At 42.8% G+C, this 17071-nt stretch overlaps 1 protein-coding gene across 1 annotated transcript in view; it reads left to right on the top strand.

Moving 5' to 3' along the window:
• Positions 1–15949, top strand: part of Cow (Proteoglycan Cow) — a 46860-nt gene extending 30911 nt beyond the window's left edge. Inside the window, 11 exon segments of the mRNA XM_020962020.2 lie at positions 3119–3185; positions 3331–3433; positions 3572–3902; positions 3905–3963; positions 8661–8809; positions 9481–9674; positions 9734–9853; positions 9909–10005; positions 10062–10448; positions 11803–11940; positions 13667–15949. Coding sequence (XP_020817679.1) covers positions 3119–3185; positions 3331–3433; positions 3572–3902; positions 3905–3963; positions 8661–8809; positions 9481–9674; positions 9734–9853; positions 9909–10005; positions 10062–10448; positions 11803–11940; positions 13667–13773 — 1752 coding nt within the window. The 3' untranslated portion in view covers positions 13774–15949.
• The last annotated feature ends 1122 nt before the right edge of the window (positions 15950–17071 follow it).

Raw genomic sequence — 17071 nt, 5'->3', positions numbered from 1 at the left:
AAATTAAATGGAGCACAAAGGCTTAGAACATCCCGTGGCAGATATCGATTGCTGGGCTGAAATTTAAAAATTACATTTACATAATGCAGCCGAAATTGACAAGAATGTTTGCTATTCTTGCTGGGGTAAAACAATAAAGAAATTGCAAGAAAATTGCACGGGCAGCGGCGAACAAAGGAAGTATGAAATAAGCCCGCAACGAAAACAAAGTCGTAAATTCAATTTAAAGCTTGACAGATTGCCACACTGCGGCGAAAAAGGGGGTTTGAATGTGGGTCGAAACGTGCTAAGGGCGGTGGGCGGTGGGCTATAGGCGTGGCCAGCTGCAGTGGCGGAAAGAAAAACAAAAAAACAAAAAAAAAAATGGCTTCAGTAACAATGCCGCCCCTTTATCTCTTACCCCAGCAGCAAAACCCGCGGAAAATATTTTCCAAGAAGCCGGAGCTCATTGAGCTCCTCCGGGGCCTCCAAATTAGGGTCAAGTTTCGCTAGAAGACATGCACTTGCCGGGCGCCGCTGGAGGAGACCAATTAAGTGGGCTTTAATAAGCTCAGCCACTTAAACAGCCAGAAATCTTTGCAAAGAGGTTAAACGGCTGGCAAACTTTGGCCAACAAACGCGGGTGGTCTTCCGCCGCCTGGGAAAATTCAACGCGGGTGGCCTGGCTTTATACCTAACTTAACTTCCCTGCTCCTTGTCCTTCCGGCTGCTGTTGCATTATGTTGCTGGGCGGGAAACCCAGCTGCTGTTCTGACCCAGTTTAGTGATGGAGAGAGTTGCATTTCTCTTTTTATTTTTTGTAAATATTATGTTATGCTGGTGGGTCATGTCACCGTTGCAACAGCTGTGCGCAGGTTTATCACGCGACCCCCGCCAAAAAAGCCACAATAAGGTCAATCATATGGCCACCACCGGCACCTCTAGAGCATCCAGAGCAGGAGTAGCCACCAGGGCCACCAATACCACCATCACCGCCACCGCCACCGCAGAAAACGCAGTGCAATTAAAGCCAACAAACGGAGTGCCACAGCATCAGGCCGCACTCCGGATTCCCAACCTGCCCAATCAACGGACCTGGCCGCAGATCCATACACAGGAAAAAACAAGGAAAACCAAACAGGATCACTTACATATGTATATCCCTTGTGGCAGGCATTGACTCTACTCTGCCATAATCCTATTAAGAATAGTTTGATCCGGCTTAACTCTGTGCCCTTTATTTATTTAAAATATGCAACGCAATGCAATGGAAAGGAAAATGTTAGTTGTGTAAGCTAACTAAAACCTAAAGGGAATGGGGTCATGACCTGTATTTATAAGCTATACAAAAACCACTATTTATATATAAACAAATTGCATATAAAAATAAGAACAAATCTTTACAGATTTAATTAAATCGATATTTTTGTTCACTGTGCACTCACGCAATGCAATCAAAGGCGAGCGTGTTAAAGCCGTAAGAGATCCTTTGGCGATGAAGACTCTCCATGGAATCCCCCGAAAAGGCGGGAAAACTGGGCAGGAAAACTGCGCAAAGTGAGGGGATCGGGAAAAAAGGGACGAAAAAGGGTAACGGCATGCTGGAACCGCGACCAGGAAACGCGCACAAATTGCGTTTTAACGCATGCAAATTGCCTGCGTCCACGTCCAGGACGAGTTTATTGCATTACAGTTGGCCGATGGTGGAAATGGGTTGAGGATGGTTTGGCTGAGGTATGGGAACGTGGTCGAGGGTTTTGTGCCATTGGATGTGTGTCCCGCAATTGCCACTTCGCACTTGAGCAATTCCGCGTTGGCTTGGTTCTATATGGGGTGCATCAGTGTGTTACACACTACAGAGTGACCTATTTAAGTCTATTTTTAAATGAGGACTTAAATAGAAACTAGAACAGTAAAGACATGCCTTTAAAGATTTACTTTATTTGTCTATTAAGTTGTGAGTATATTATTTTCTCCTTAAATCCATAAGAGACAAAACGGGGCATCACTGTGTCAAAATTCGTGGGATTCCAAAAGGCTCGAAGCATTCCGTTGCCATTGCTTTTTCCGCTCCTGTCGCTTTCATTAAGCCAACTGACAGCAGCGATGGCAGTATCAGCTGCTGCAACAGCAACTCGAACAACAAACACACACAGCGTACACAGGACACCGGATACGGAATACCAGACAGTGGCCAAGACGCCATTGCAAAACTGTCAAGTCAACGTGGGCGTGGGCAAGGGGAAGGGAATTTATTTTTTGCTATTTTTTGCAGCTTATTTTCCCCATTTAACCGGCGGCAGTCGAGGTGGCAGCAGCTATTTGTGTTGCTGCAGATGCTGTTAGTGCGTCATAAATTTTATAGACAAGTTAAATATTATGCATACGCACCATTGCACTTAATAACATTTCGGTTCGCCTCACAAATACAAGTGCAAAATACAACATTTGTGGTCGTGTGTGTGCGCTTAAGCTGCGTACTAAATTGAATTAAATTAAAATAAATCTGCTCCGCAAAGAGCCGAGTATCGCATAACTAAGCAAGGCGAGTGAGTGTGTTGCCTTCAATCAGATTTGCATATGCTCACTCTCTTCTTTTTCTTTTCGGTGCACAGAATTCTCGTTTATCCAAAAAGCAATTTAGGTATTTGTCGCAAAATGCTCTTCTTTCGTCTGTTGATTCCGAGCACGCTCCATGGATTAATCTCTGAATCTCCATCTGTAGTCACACATCCCATCAGCTCCATTTGTTGCCATAACAGATGAACTATTGATCATCATTAGAAAGGCACACACACACACACAGGCAAATCCTGTGCTGTCCTGAACATATATTTTTTTTCGCCTCTGCCTCGATACTGTTTGCTTTTTAACTTGCCCCTGCCCCCTGCAATGCAAATGACACAATGTCCTGCCATTACGCATACGCCCTGTATACCACCGAGCCCTGTGTGTGTGTGTGTGTGTGTATGCCTCAGTGAGTCTGAATGGGTTGTGTTTGTTGTTCGGTTGCCGTTGCATGTGTGAATTTTGACAGACGTCAGTTTGCCTTTGCATTTTTTATGCATTTAAATAACAAAATTAAACAAGCAACTGTCTCATGTGCAATTTATTGTGCTCTCTCTCTCTCTATTCTCAGATAAACAAAAATACGCAGAGCAACAAGAATCTGGGGGAACACAAGCGCTGGATTCATGATCCGTCGAGTAAGTAAGCTAGGAGAATCACACTCCATTTGCCCGCTGGCAACGTCCAATTAGGTTCACAAAAAAAAGGACCAAGGACCAAGGACGAACGGGTGGCAGTGTGTTATCGCAAAGCTATTAATAAATTAAACTCAAATGCCTGCAGGTGACCTTTGCCGACCGCTGAACTGCAAGAAGCGTGAAATTTGCCTGCTCGAGGACGAGTTCAGCGCCGTGTGCGTGTCGAAGAAGGAGCTGCACAAGAACCGGTAGGTTTTCCGGGAAAATTCCGCCTTGATGGCTGTTGTTAGGCTTGATGAGCCAATTAAATTGAAACTTTTGCGGTCTTTGCCGCCGCCGGCACTCTAAACTAACACCGCTCTTGTGGCGAACCATCACCATTTCAGCGATGAGATAATCAGCAAGGCCAAGTACTTGGAGGAGGAGGCCAAGCGGCGTGTCAACCAGCAGGACAACCAGGACAGCCAGGATGCGGAGGACATCAACAACGACGACGAGGATAACAGCAGCGATAGCAGTCTCAACGGTGGCAGCAGCAGCAATCCCGGCAACAGCCCCGTCCAGGCCAATGTCCAGGGCAATGAGGAGAGCGACGACGAAGATAAGAGCCTCAGTCTGGGCGACGAGGATGAGTCCAAGGAGGATGATGTCTTCTATGAGAACAGCATTGCCGCCAGCGATAAACAGCAGTCGCAGCAACAACAACAACAGCAGCAGCGCAATCCCAGGCACCAGCAGGACCCTCTGCCATCCAGCAGGACGACGACGAGGAGTTGGAGTGAGTACACTGAAACTTGTTTAACATTTCGATATGATTTCTTATCAAAGTTGGACTTATCTGATGGTAAAATCATGAGGGATTTTGCAGAATCAAGCACAGAACTTGAGATGGATCTTGAGATTTACAAAAAAATTAGATATTTTGACAAAAGGCTGGTAAAACTGGCTGTGAAATATATTTTTAGGGTATTTATCCTTGATTTTTAAACCCTTGTATAGTCAGAGGCTTATAACGATGTGAAGGACTCATTTCCGTCTATATAAATCATACATATTCTTGATCAGCATGAACAGAGAAATCGATCTAGCTATGTCAGACAAAAATTTAATTTTTTCAAAATTTTGAAAATTCTATAAGGGGTTACATCGTTAAAATTTTCAATAATTGTCAAAAATTTTAATTTTTGTAAATTTTAAATTTAGTATGCATATTTATTTATCTAATAATAACTAACATAGGAATGTTTTCCGAACGAAAATTAATGCTTTTTTTGTCTTAGTTATGAGATTTTAAAACTCTGATTTGTTAATAAAATTATCATATTAAAATACCTAGAAAAAAATGCAAATATTTTAAACTTAATAATGATAAATTTTCGATTCTATACTATATGTATTTCAATTGAAAATTCAAAGGTATATCAATTTCTTTAGCCCTAAGTTAGTTCCCTTTTTTTATTATGTTATAGCTTAAGAAGCTTCCTCTGTATTTCTCTCAGTGCAGCGTTGAAGTACTTAACTTTTAGGCGGAACTTTTTGCGTTTTCCTTCGAATGGGATTTTACATTTCATTAAGCAAATTCGCGTACACAAAAAGGGTTGATTTGAGTGGGAGTGTAAGTGGGAGTTGGAGTTGGAGTCGGAGTGGGTCACCTTTGACACCAAGGCTCGGCCACGATCCGAATTACCCCTGATTTCCACGGCCGCCATGCTAATAACAAATTGTTTTATCGTGTATAAAAATTCCGCAATAAATTTACAGTGCTACAATTTTTAGCACGCAGCCTGGTCCCTGGCCTGTTTTTTTGCCACTTTTGCCTTTTGGGCCGTTATCGTTGTTGGCTGGCATACTTCTGCCTGAATGGCTGAATGGTTGACTGGTTGACTGCTTGAACGGGCCGCAACGACAGCTTTACGGCCTTTACCCTTTGACGCGTGCCGTCGTCGGATCCTTTGACTTGTTCCGTGTTATCGCTTTGACCCTTACCCAAATTGTGGACTCGCACGCGAGCAGAGCCTCAAAAGAAGGGCCCCCCCAAAAGGAGGGGCCAGGACGCCAGGAGCAGGCCAGGATCAGGTGTGGTAGCTGGAGAGCCCTGGAAATGAAGTCAAAGTCGAGTCAAGTCGATGTCAAGGCTCGATTGGCCTGGCTTCTCCCACAAACAAAAGGGTTGCGATTGTTACCCCGCGGCGAAAAAGGAAATTGTTGGCAACGTCGATTTCCGTTGTTAAATTTATTTTTTGGCTTATGCGAAGTACATAAAATTTCAAGAAGAAGTTCCCAGAAAGTATCGATTACTTAACGCTAAAGCCACTGCCACATCTGGAAAAGTGGTATGGATTCATGTAATTTCAATTTCACTTATTTGATAATTGTTACAAACACAGTAATTGTTACCACACCTTTTTTACCTTTATTTTGGCAAACGTGTTTCCCTTTGACCCACTTCAGAATCCTTTGAAATACAGTTCCCACGCAAATGTGTTTAGGAAGAATAAAAATCAACTCCAATTGCTGTTTATTTCCCCCCTTTGTTATCAGTTGGTCTTTTGTTTGAACAAAGTTTAATTTCATGCTCGCTGCTTGACACCCGCTGGGTGCTGGTGAAAAAATGAGGGGAAAAGCAGCCGAAAAAGTTTTCGTTTTTGATCCTTTGACGTAATTTCTAGAATGAAAAATTAATTTCGGAAAATTCTTGTGCAAATAAATGTCGTAAAAATTTCAACGAATACTGAGAAGAGCTTCGAAGCCTTGTTGTTTTTTGTGTCCTGTATCCCCAGGGCGTTTGTAATTGAATTAAAATCCACTTGGCAAACACCACACACCACACACCTACTCCTGCTGCTCGTCCTTCCGTCCTCCCAAAGTGAGCGACTGTGCGGGTGTTGGAGTGTAAAAATCAATCTATAGGCAAATCACGCGACCCAACCATGACGCCCCCATGAGGGGATTCGTTCTGCTCCCAGCGATGACATTAACAATGGCTTTTGACATATATTTTTTTTTCCACTGCTTTTGTGTTTACGAATTTTCCTTTTCAATTTTCCTTTCACCCGAAAAATCCCCGCGCACCATGCCTGGCATTTGTGTATCTATGTCAATGGCATGAAATATGAATGTGTCACGCCGAGCCTCGGGCAAAATCAATAGTTTGAGCCGGCGGTTGCCACTCATCATGGCATCGTGGCATCATGGCATCATGGCAGCAGGAGCTGCTCCAGTTCTCGTCTTTCCAAGACAAACAAAAGACTCGCCTCGGCGAAGGGGTCACTGGTTGGGGGGCCCTTCTAATAGACCACTTTCCAAAGACCCAAAGAGAAAGCATACCCACACAGCTGGAGAGCGGGATCGAGCCATAACTCATATGTGTGTGGGGCAAGCATTGTTTGTTGCAACAATATGGCAACAGCGCACAGTGGTTGCAAATTGGATTTTCATATTACTCACTGATTGAAATGGGGGAATTTGATGATGTCTGTGCCAAAGGGTTTATATTTTTCACTTAATGATGTTCGATTTCTCTTAAATAAGATCAAATGTATTTAATACTCTTTGAAATTATATTTTTATGGTTAAATAAAAGAGGCCCAGTGTAAGAGATTCCATGGAGGCATTTGCTTGGACGGAGGCACATAGTTCAGATCTCACCTCAACCTGCCACAACTCAGCTTCTGGTGTGTATGCGTTTGAAGGGGGTGTGTGTGCGGTGTGCCATGTGCGATGCCTGTCTCCGGCAGTTATTCGAGACCACTGAGCTGTTTTGTGGTCTATGCACATGAAGCTGTCGGCTTCAGCAGCTCAAGGAGCAGGAGTCGCAGCAGGAGCAGGAGCAGGAGCAGGAGCGGGAGACCCTCCCCGAATCTCGACCGCCTCCCCCGAGGATTGGGTTGCAAAATTGAAAGCAAATATTTGAGTAAAAATTTACACATTTTTTCACAGAGACACTGAGACAGGCATCAAGTTTGATGGGCAATTTGCTCAAAGCAACCGCAGATGTTGCTCAGGCCATGCAAGATTGCTGCCTGTCATTGGCTGTGGCCGAAAATGTCCGTCCCGAATTAACGGGCTCATTCGTCTCACTATTTACTTGGCCCTAAGAATTTCATTAAATTTGTATAAACAATCCGGCGGAGAGAAGCGCAAACAAAAATGGAAGCGCAGGCAGGAAACGGAAGCGGGCAAAAGAACATGCGAGAGAATTTTTAATTAAAAGCGAGAAGTGAAGGAGCGAACGGCTACAAATATCCCTCACACATATATGTTTACATTGGGTTTTGGCCATCGGTACGTTTACATTGGCTCTGCAACGGAATTGGCCAGTTTAAAACGTTGCCATAACCGAATCCCTTTGACAAATCCTCCTAACAATACTTTTTTATTTTTATTCAATTTCTTGCATACCCAAGGTTTATTTAAATTGTATTTAGCAAGAGCAAACATTGCCTGCATTGGAAACAATAAAGGCCAGGAATAAATCGAATGAAGCTTAAATGTGTTAAGTCCCAAAACGAATCCGGGACTAAGCTGAAACTGGCGCTGTACTGGCGGCAAATTTTCAATTAATAATTTCATGAAATTAAAAAAAAAGTTCAATGGAAAGCCTCTAATTAACATATAGCCGCCGAATTGGGGCAATTAGGCAAATTACTTTTCGTTCGAGATACACCCCGAATAAATGTGCAAATTTCATTTGATACCGGTCGAAAGTCGTGCAAAAAAGCCTCCTTTTATACAGATATATATATATATTTGTGAATGCAAATTATGAAATAGGACGAATGGATGCGTGGTGGTGTGAACTCGTGGCCAGCCAATTAAAGCCACACCAAGTGCCATAAAAACGCAGGCCAGTGTAATTTTTTATCTATTGAACGAACAGTAGCAATGGCAGCAGCAATTAATTGAAATAATCTTTGTGTTGGTTTTCAATGTAGAGCAAAAAAGGATGTAACGTGATGATTGAAGGGTGTGATTTTCTTTTAAAATAAATGCCAAGGGCTGAACCATGATTGATTGACAGAGGATAAAGGATAGCCTCCGTTTGAGGGTAATTAAAATGGGCTCACACTTACCCGAGACCTCTATTTCGAGCTCAACATAAAGTCATGAGAATGGCCAAAGGCCTCTTGTTGGCAGTTTAAATATTTGCTCAAATTATTAAATAAGTTTCAGAGTCTCAGTTCCCGAGTCCTCCGTTCCCTGGCCAATCTCATGCCTCGACTGTGTTTGCCCGGGCGTGCGTGCAGCGCATATTAAATAAATATTTAAATAAATGTATAAGCAGAGCTCCGCTCCGCTCACCTGCCAAGAGGAGGCATAGGATAGGGGACATGTGGACAGAGATAAGGAGGAATGGACGCAGACTTCATTTGCATAAAAATTAATTTTGCATGTCATCTATTTGTTGCCGTTGCGCCTCCCCCTGAGTTTACTGCTCCTGATTTCTTCTAACTCCCGACTTTCGCCCTCTTGTAGCAACTGCAAGCCGTGTCCTGTGGCCAAGCCGACGTTCCTCTGCGGCGCCGACAACAGGACCTACTCATCACTATGCAGATTGGATTATCACAATTGCATACATTCGACGTCCATACGGATCGCCTGCAAAGGATTCTGTCCCTGCAAGGGTAAGTCCCAGGAACCCTACTCCTTTCTTTTCATTTCCACAACAAACGAGAAACGAACAAATACAGCCAGGCAATGCTGCTGGCCCCAAACCAGAATCAAATGCTCCGCCAGCATAATGAGCTCCAGCCAGGAGATCCCAACACCAACACCAGTTCCAGCCTGGCAATCTGCCAGGACCATGGAACTCCGGCACACCGGACTCGGGGACTACAAAATAAATTGCATGCATATATTTCGTGACAGGCTCGGTGGCGGGAGTTGGCCGCCCCAGAAAGTATGCTAGAAAAAGCTGGCTAGCTGCGATTTCCTAGACTCGCAGCAATTAAAAATTCCAATTACCAAACAAAGGCTTTGGCTTTAAATATTTTTTCGCCAGGCTTCCGAAACACTTGTTAAATATTTAATAGGCCGGCGAACAAGTAGCCGCCGCCATTGTTCTACCATTGAGCTACCCCACCATTATGGTGGCCCGGCAGCCACGTTAATTTTCAATTTTGCATGGCTGAGAGAGCAGCTAAAAACAAAATAAAGCAGAAAACACACCCGGAAAATGTATGGGGGTATGCCTCACAGAGCCGGGATGCAAAAAGTTGGCCTGGCCAAGCGATTTCACCACCAACATTTTGCCATTTTGGCACTTTTTCTTCCCCTCCACTTGTTATTTTTGCAGAGGCTGTCGATGGCAAGCGACTGCAGCGCATTTCAGGCTATAACAAGTACAACAAGAAGAGCAGCCAGGACCTCCAGCAGCAGCAGCAACAGCAGCAGCAGCAGGCCTACAAGGACAGCAGCAACAACAACATCATGATGAGCAGCGGCAACATTATGGGCGGCAATAACAATGACTTCAATACGATCATGAATGCAAGTTAATAGCCTATACCTTTTGGCGTCAACCTAATATGGATATTCCTTACCCACAGGATAAAGAGGATAACAACCGGCATTATAACCACATCAATGCCCAGTACACATTCACGCCCGAGGAGATCAAGTACGATAACAAGCACTACAAATACCTCAAGTACACGGCATACAAGAAGGTGAGTATATCAATATCCCAGCTTGTTTATAATTTAACCCATTGGTGATTGGCAGGACTCCAAGTACCAGGAGGACAAGCACAAGATGCGCAACTACAATGAGGTGGTGGAGAAGCAGCAGCAAAAGTTTAGTAAGAACAACAACTTGAATGGTAAGATTGATTATAATTACTTTAAAATATAACTAAATATATCCTTTGCTTTGTAGGTTACCCCTCGAAGTCACCGGAGTGCAAGCCCCAGCAGTTGACCGCCATTGGAAACCGCCTCCTGGACTGGTTCTCCGTGATCATGGCCGACAGCAAGAAGCGTCGCCAGCATAGCCAGAAATCGCGAGCCCATTTCCCGCCCGCCTGCAAGACGGAGGCCAAGTGGATGTTCGGCCATCTGGATCTGAACAACGATGGACAGCTGTCGCTGCAGGAGATGTATGACCTGGAGCATGACCAGAACGAGCGCTGCATTAAGCCCTTCATTGACACCTGTGACCTGGACACGGACAGTGCGATCAATACGCGGGAGTGGTGCCGTTGCTTTGAGAAGACGGATCGTCCGTGTGCCGCCGTACGCCGGAGAATCGCCGGCGACTTTGCAGGTGAGATAGGTACAGGTGGAAATTTCTCTGGCTACATAACACTAATACTTCTATGTTCTCTCTATATATATCCGTATGAGTTGTGCGGGCTCCTGGGCCCAATTTATTCCCTATTATTCCCCAACAAACAACAAGACTACAACAGACTAGAACCAAAACCAAAACCAAAAATAATATATATATTTAAAAAAGAATTCAAGGAAAAACCAAACTGAAACAAGAGCTAAAAAATATATACATTTATATGAGAGAGTAGTGTAATTTGGTTTCAGTTGGTTTTTTATTACTTTTCCGTCTCTGTCTCCGCTATGCGCCATATCTTTCGGCCCGCTTAGTTTTTGTTTGTCTGACACTCTTTGCTCCCCACTTTTACACGCGTTGGAACCTTTTTCAAACTATAATTAAGCGCCTGACAGCTAAATAGAAACCCTGACACACTTCCAAGACAGTGCTGCCAATTTGTCCTTTTTTATCCTGAACGAGGAATGTTCTTTTTTATTAGAAGTTTAGTTTAATTTAAAACTTTTGCGTTTGGGAATCTATCCTTTTAATGTCACTAAATGCCTTTAAAAATAGTTAATAAACTGTTGAGAAATCTTATTTAAAAATCTTTTTTAGGTAGTCTATTTAATTTGATTTGCAAAATGAGGCTTATATTTGTTTCAAAGGATATTTTCACTATTTATTTTAATATTTAAAATGCTTATATGGTTGTAATTGTTTTAAATTACATTTGTAAAGAATCAATCTGTGGCATGTCGTGTTTTGTATCCTCTTTAATTGTTTCCTTATTCTCTTCTTTGAATCCTTTTAATCCTTATTGTACTGTTTTTCGAAATCGAAAGTTTGGCAGCACTGTCTCACACACACTCTCATTCACACAAATATAAACACACACACACAAATACCAGCAGTTAACAGAAGTAACCTTTTTTTCGCGCTGCTTTCGTTGTTAATTTTCGTTTTGTGCTCGCTCCCCGTTTTTTTTTGTTTTTTTCCAACATCTCTTAGCCAAACGCAACTTTTAAGCCAGCAAATTAAACACTTCTAACAACAACACAGAACTTTTCCCAAAAAAACCCCCCTTGAAACCCCATTACCCGCTGTAGAAACCGCCACTGTCCGATGCTTTTTGTGTTTTTTGCCTTTTACCCCATCCCCTTTACCTTACCTACAATATAATTCCCCTTCTGCCGCCGCTGCTGTCCCCTTTGTTGCCACAAACAAAATAGATCCAGCAGCAACTTTTGCTTGTGCCGCTTCTCACTGACCCCCATCCGTGCCCCTTATCCGTAAGTAAGTTGCCCCACTAACTGGCCTCCGTCTCTTCTCTCCACAAACGAAAACCAATTAGGCGCCTACGCACCGGACTGCGACATCCAGGGATTCTACAAGCCCACCCAGTGCCACAGCTCGGTGGGCGTCTGCTGGTGCGTGGACAAGCACGGAGTCGAGTTCGCCAACACACGCACACGCGGCAAGCCCAACTGCGGTGAGTACTTGGTCCAGGGAAGCAGTTCCCACTGGGGGAGACCGGGAAGGAGCCGGGTCCAAGTGGGGTTCACCCTAAAGGTGCTCCGAAAGGGGGCATCGCATAAACACTTAACCCAAACATTTGGCGAGGGGACCCTACAAAAGGCCCACAAAACTTTTCTAAATGCCGTAATGAGGGAGGGCCGCAGGACTGCAGCAGGTAAAATGGGTTGAGCTTGGTCACCTGCCACACTTAAGCCTCCTGTAAGCCCAGTTGACGTTTGTATAATGCACCTGAGAAAGGCTAGTTAAACATTTTATAGCTGGCCAAATGAAAAAACCACTTCAGTTGTATAAAAACTATGCTTTTTTCATGCTGACAATTTGGTTGTATTTAAAGCAACATTTTAAAGGCAGTGAAATTGTGGAAAAATAAGTAGAAATATTTTTATATCATTGCAGAATTTTTTAATTATAGCTAGAGAAGAACACATTTCCGACCCCATAAATATTATATATTCTTGATCAGCATCAATAGAGATATCGATTTAGCTGTGTCCGGAAAAAATCACAATTTTTCAAAATGTTTATAAGGGGTTACATCGTAAAAATTAAAAAAAAAGTAAAAAAAAAATTGAATATATATTATATTAAATGGAATTTGTAGAAATATTAACGTAACAAAAGCTAACATAGGAACGGTTTTTGAATTAAAATTATCGCTTTTTTGGCTTAGTTATCAGTGTTTTTTCTTTGATTTTCCCTAAAACTTTACACATAAAATATAGATAAATATTTATATTTATAAATATATAATATAATATAATATAAATATAAATATTTTTAAATATTTCAAAAAATTTGAATATTTTAAGCTTAGTTTTGATGGATTTCCGATGCGATCATAAAATTCAATTGAAACTCTAAGAGTATACCAGTTTCAGCTTCCCAAATGATGTCTCCTTTTTTGATTCAATTGAAAAACGTTACTAACTAAAGAATTCAGCAAATTCAGAATTCAACAAATACGTTGCTTTTATATACAATCACAAATATAACAACAAAATTCTGCTGTTGAATATTTACAATCATTGTTAGTTGCCGCCAATTAATATGGTTTAAATACGGAATATTCTCGTATTTCTTTAACGATTTTCGTGGCAATCGAACTGTGGCAGGCAACGCACCAACGATTTGCCATTTGAGCCATGCCATTTACCTGTATTGAAATATCAGCCCTTAAGCCAGCTTTTATGGCCCAATGCTGAGTTATGCGTTGCCGCAGTGCCGGCCGGTTGGCCAGCCATCCAGGCTATCGGTATCGGAAAACACCTCGCACTCCGTTGCGTATACGTAATCTTCTTATCTCCAGTCCTTGTGTTTGTGTCCAGAATTTAAGTCTGCACTTAAGGTTGTTAAAGTTGTCGGTTTGGGGTTTGGGGACTGGGGACAGGCAGGCCGGGCATTACCAAGGGATCAGTAATTGAGTTTTCCTATTAATATCGCACATACGCCATGCATAACACATGAGAGGACTCTCAACGGGGTTCGAAGGACACGGACAAGAACGTGTATAGGGAACGGGGACGAGGACGAGGTCAGCTCTGTGGCTGACCGCCATTAGACATGCATGCGGCGAATGGGTCAGATTAGCGCATAGTCCCGGGGAGTGCAGAATACCCATGAATTCATAGTACAAACGAAACGTAAAGAAACGAATTTTAATTTCATCCAAATCCAAACAGAGTCCGTGGTTAATAACGCCGCCTCGCTCACATCCGACGACGAGGACGAGGGCGCCGACGATGAGGACAGCGCGGAGGGCAGTGCCGATCAGATGCTGGTCTTCTAAGTGACCCGACCGAAGGACACCGGAGGGACAGGGCTACGGAGATGGATTGCCCCGGGCCCCGGGAAGCCGGCAAATCCAATCAGCGAGCCACCATCGAGGCGGATGCGCTAGCGTTGTAACGGAAAATTAATATTATTATTATTATGATTGCAAACAAACCGAAAGTGGAAGTAAAAGCAAACGCAGCAGCAGCAGCGAAACCCCAAAAAAAAACCCAAAAACCAAAAACCGAAACATAAATGTGCAGTAGCCAAGTAAGCGTTTTTGAATAGAACTACGTATAGCAAACAGCAGAAGCAGCAAAATCACTCACTCACACACACTCTACACACCATACAACCCTCACCCCATGCCGCGAAGGATGTTAGCGAAAAGGATAGCTAAAACAGCAGAGGGAAAACCAAAGAAAAACTGTAGCATAGTTGAAGGCGCAGCGCACGCAAATTGGCATTTCGCTGATGCCAACAGTAGAAAAAAAAAAACAAAGAAAGCAAAGTAAAACTAAAACTAAAAGGAGAGCCAACAACCCTACACACACACACACACATCCTTTTGAAGGAGCCAACCATCCGCAGCTCAAGCAATTTGTTCAGTCAATCAGCACAGCCCAGTCAGCCGGGATATCTCCTTTGTTATCACCGCTGTTGGCCCACGGATGGGTGGCTCCTGGTGGCTATTGCCCGTAATCCACACACACACTCACCCAATTCGCATCCGTCTATTTTAGCCTTTTGCAGCAGAATTATCTCACGATTATCGGCCCCTCATTCTGTACCCTGCTTTCGCGCAAGCAAAACACACGACACACGCTAAGAATTCCGCCCAAAAAAAGCAAAACAAAAAATATATAAAAATTTATGTGATAAGTTTTTTGAAAAAAATGAGAGTGCGATCGAAGACGATGATGGAAACTAGCAACTCCAGGCTTTCGGCACCAGAAGGATCAACATCGGTCTTGGAGGAGTTCAGTTCACAGGAACGTGCGGCCAAAGAGAGCAGTTTGAGCTCATAGTTGTTGCATATGTACGAAACATAATCGCATTCATTTAGAGTTACTTACTCGTATCAGACACATGCCAGTCAGTCAGCCAGACATAAGTTAGTGAGAGAGATCCGGGGGCAAGGCTTTTGTGTTTTGGAAGGCAAGGAGTGGAGTTGAGTCCTTGCCATCACCTGCACCTGCTTCTATGTAAAACCGATTGTCCGTAATTCACCCTCGCGATAACACACACACCACACACCAGGCACACACAACACACACTAAGCAGCATTATCATCAGCACTTTTGGGCGGACGTAAGACGCATCCTTGTGAAGTAACGTAAAAGAAGGACTCTACTCGACTAGAGATTCGATAAATGGCAATTCGCTTATACATGCATATACAAATAAATACATAATATGTTTAACATGTAAGTATATAGGAGGCATAATTAAGTGGCAGCAGCAGCAGCATCGGCAGCAGATCGACAAAACGTAGCTCATCCCTCATTTTTTAATTCCCCCTTTTGATATTTTTCCCCGTCGCGAGTAAAAATAACATCAATTGGAATTTTAACATACTAAATATATTTACGAGCGAAATGGATAAACGTAAAAAATGCTTGCAAACAACAAAACGAAATTATATAGCCAATTGTAGTAAACAAAAACCAATGCGTATAAATAAACCTTTTAATTATAGCTAAAATTTATAACCGACAATGAACATTAACAACAATCATTTGAGATCAATCGAAGTGTGGAGATAATATCTGTTTTCGTCTGCATTTAAAGCCAGTATCGAAGGCAAACGAATGTGTAAACCCTATAACTGACTATGTACTACGATTACGATTGTATTTATGTATGTATTTATGTACTTGTGTATTATTATGCAAATTGCATTAATTCTAGGGAGCCAAAAGGGGTCGCCACCGCAGAAATCGTATATCCAATTAGAACAGACCTATTGGCACCAAAACTCTGGCTAAATCCTTATTACCCTCCATTGTTTCACTCGATTTCCCACAATTAACCATAGCATTTCCCCCTACACGATACGTAATACGTAATGCATTTTGAGAACATTTCCAAGGAACCATTTGATTCGATAGCACAGGTTTTCGTTTCTACCAACTAAAATTCGTTTATGTACGGAATGATGAAATCAATAAATATTATTTAATGCAATTTAAGACTTGAGTCTCGTTGAATCAATCACTTTCAGAGCTAAAGGATCCATTCGGCCAATAAATCCACCCGTGTCCAAGAACGAATATAATTTAACAAATTGTGGCAACTTGTGACATTTAAGCGGACTCCAAACAGCACAAAAGGCGGAATGCTAGAATGCGAATGACTAACAATAAATTTACGGAGCTAATTTTATGCGCACACAAGCAGCAAAAAAGTTAAAGCAAAAGCGAAAAACAAGACCAAGTCAACGAGGGCGACGAGCAGCAACAGGCGCCCCAAAACAATTATGGCACAGATTTAAATAAATTTTAGTTAGCAAATGGCTTTCGACTGTGCCATGGGGGGGGTGGATATGGAGCACGGCAAGTCAACGAGTTCACACGCTAGTTGGTTAGTAGGGGGACTCCCAGCCATATGGCGATGTCAAGGGTGCACAAAACCGGCGGCAGCTTTGGCATGCCGTTCTCAAAACGGAAGTTGCTGGCGACAATTAAGCAACAAAACACACAGACACCTGCCAAGAGGGCGGTGGTAATACACACATACATGTGTGCCCTGCCAAAGTTGCACATTTTAAGCCAAGTCCAGTAGGTTCATATGTCACTCAAAGCTCACAACAGTGTTCTACACTGCAAAGCAGGTTCCTCTTTTAATTCAAAAGATATATAAACTAAGGCTAGATAAAGGTGAGTAAGCGTATAGTTTGATATATCTGTAAGTAATTCAATAACTAAAAAGAACTATATTAAATTTAAGCTTTAATGTTATTCCCATTTCCCTCTCTGTATTTACTGCAGTTGTGTTTGTGGCACAGCCAAGATTTTTGGCTAGCTAGCTTTGGCTAAATATTTGGCCAACACCAGCAAGACCCTGTTTGGAAGTGCGTCGGCTCATTTGCATAATTCTTTGAATCAGACAATGCGACAAGTTGCACATGCAACGCCTGACTGCTTCATACCACATGCGAGTAGACAACATTCAACATTTTGAGTCCAACTGACAGACCGAGTGCTCTGAACCAGGCCGCAGAAGCTTTCATGTCATCCCAGACATGTTCTAGCTTCCGGGGCGCCCCTGACTTTTTGGAATTTTTAATTAGGCCCAACTCTCTGGCCCGTGCT

The sequence above is a fragment of the Drosophila serrata genome, unplaced genomic scaffold, assembly GCF_035046125.1.
Source record: "Drosophila serrata isolate PLE 108 unplaced genomic scaffold, ASM3504612v1 contig_295, whole genome shotgun sequence".
NCBI lineage: Eukaryota > Metazoa > Arthropoda > Insecta > Diptera > Drosophilidae > Drosophila > Drosophila serrata.
This window is presented reverse-complemented; position numbering and strand designations above follow the sequence as displayed.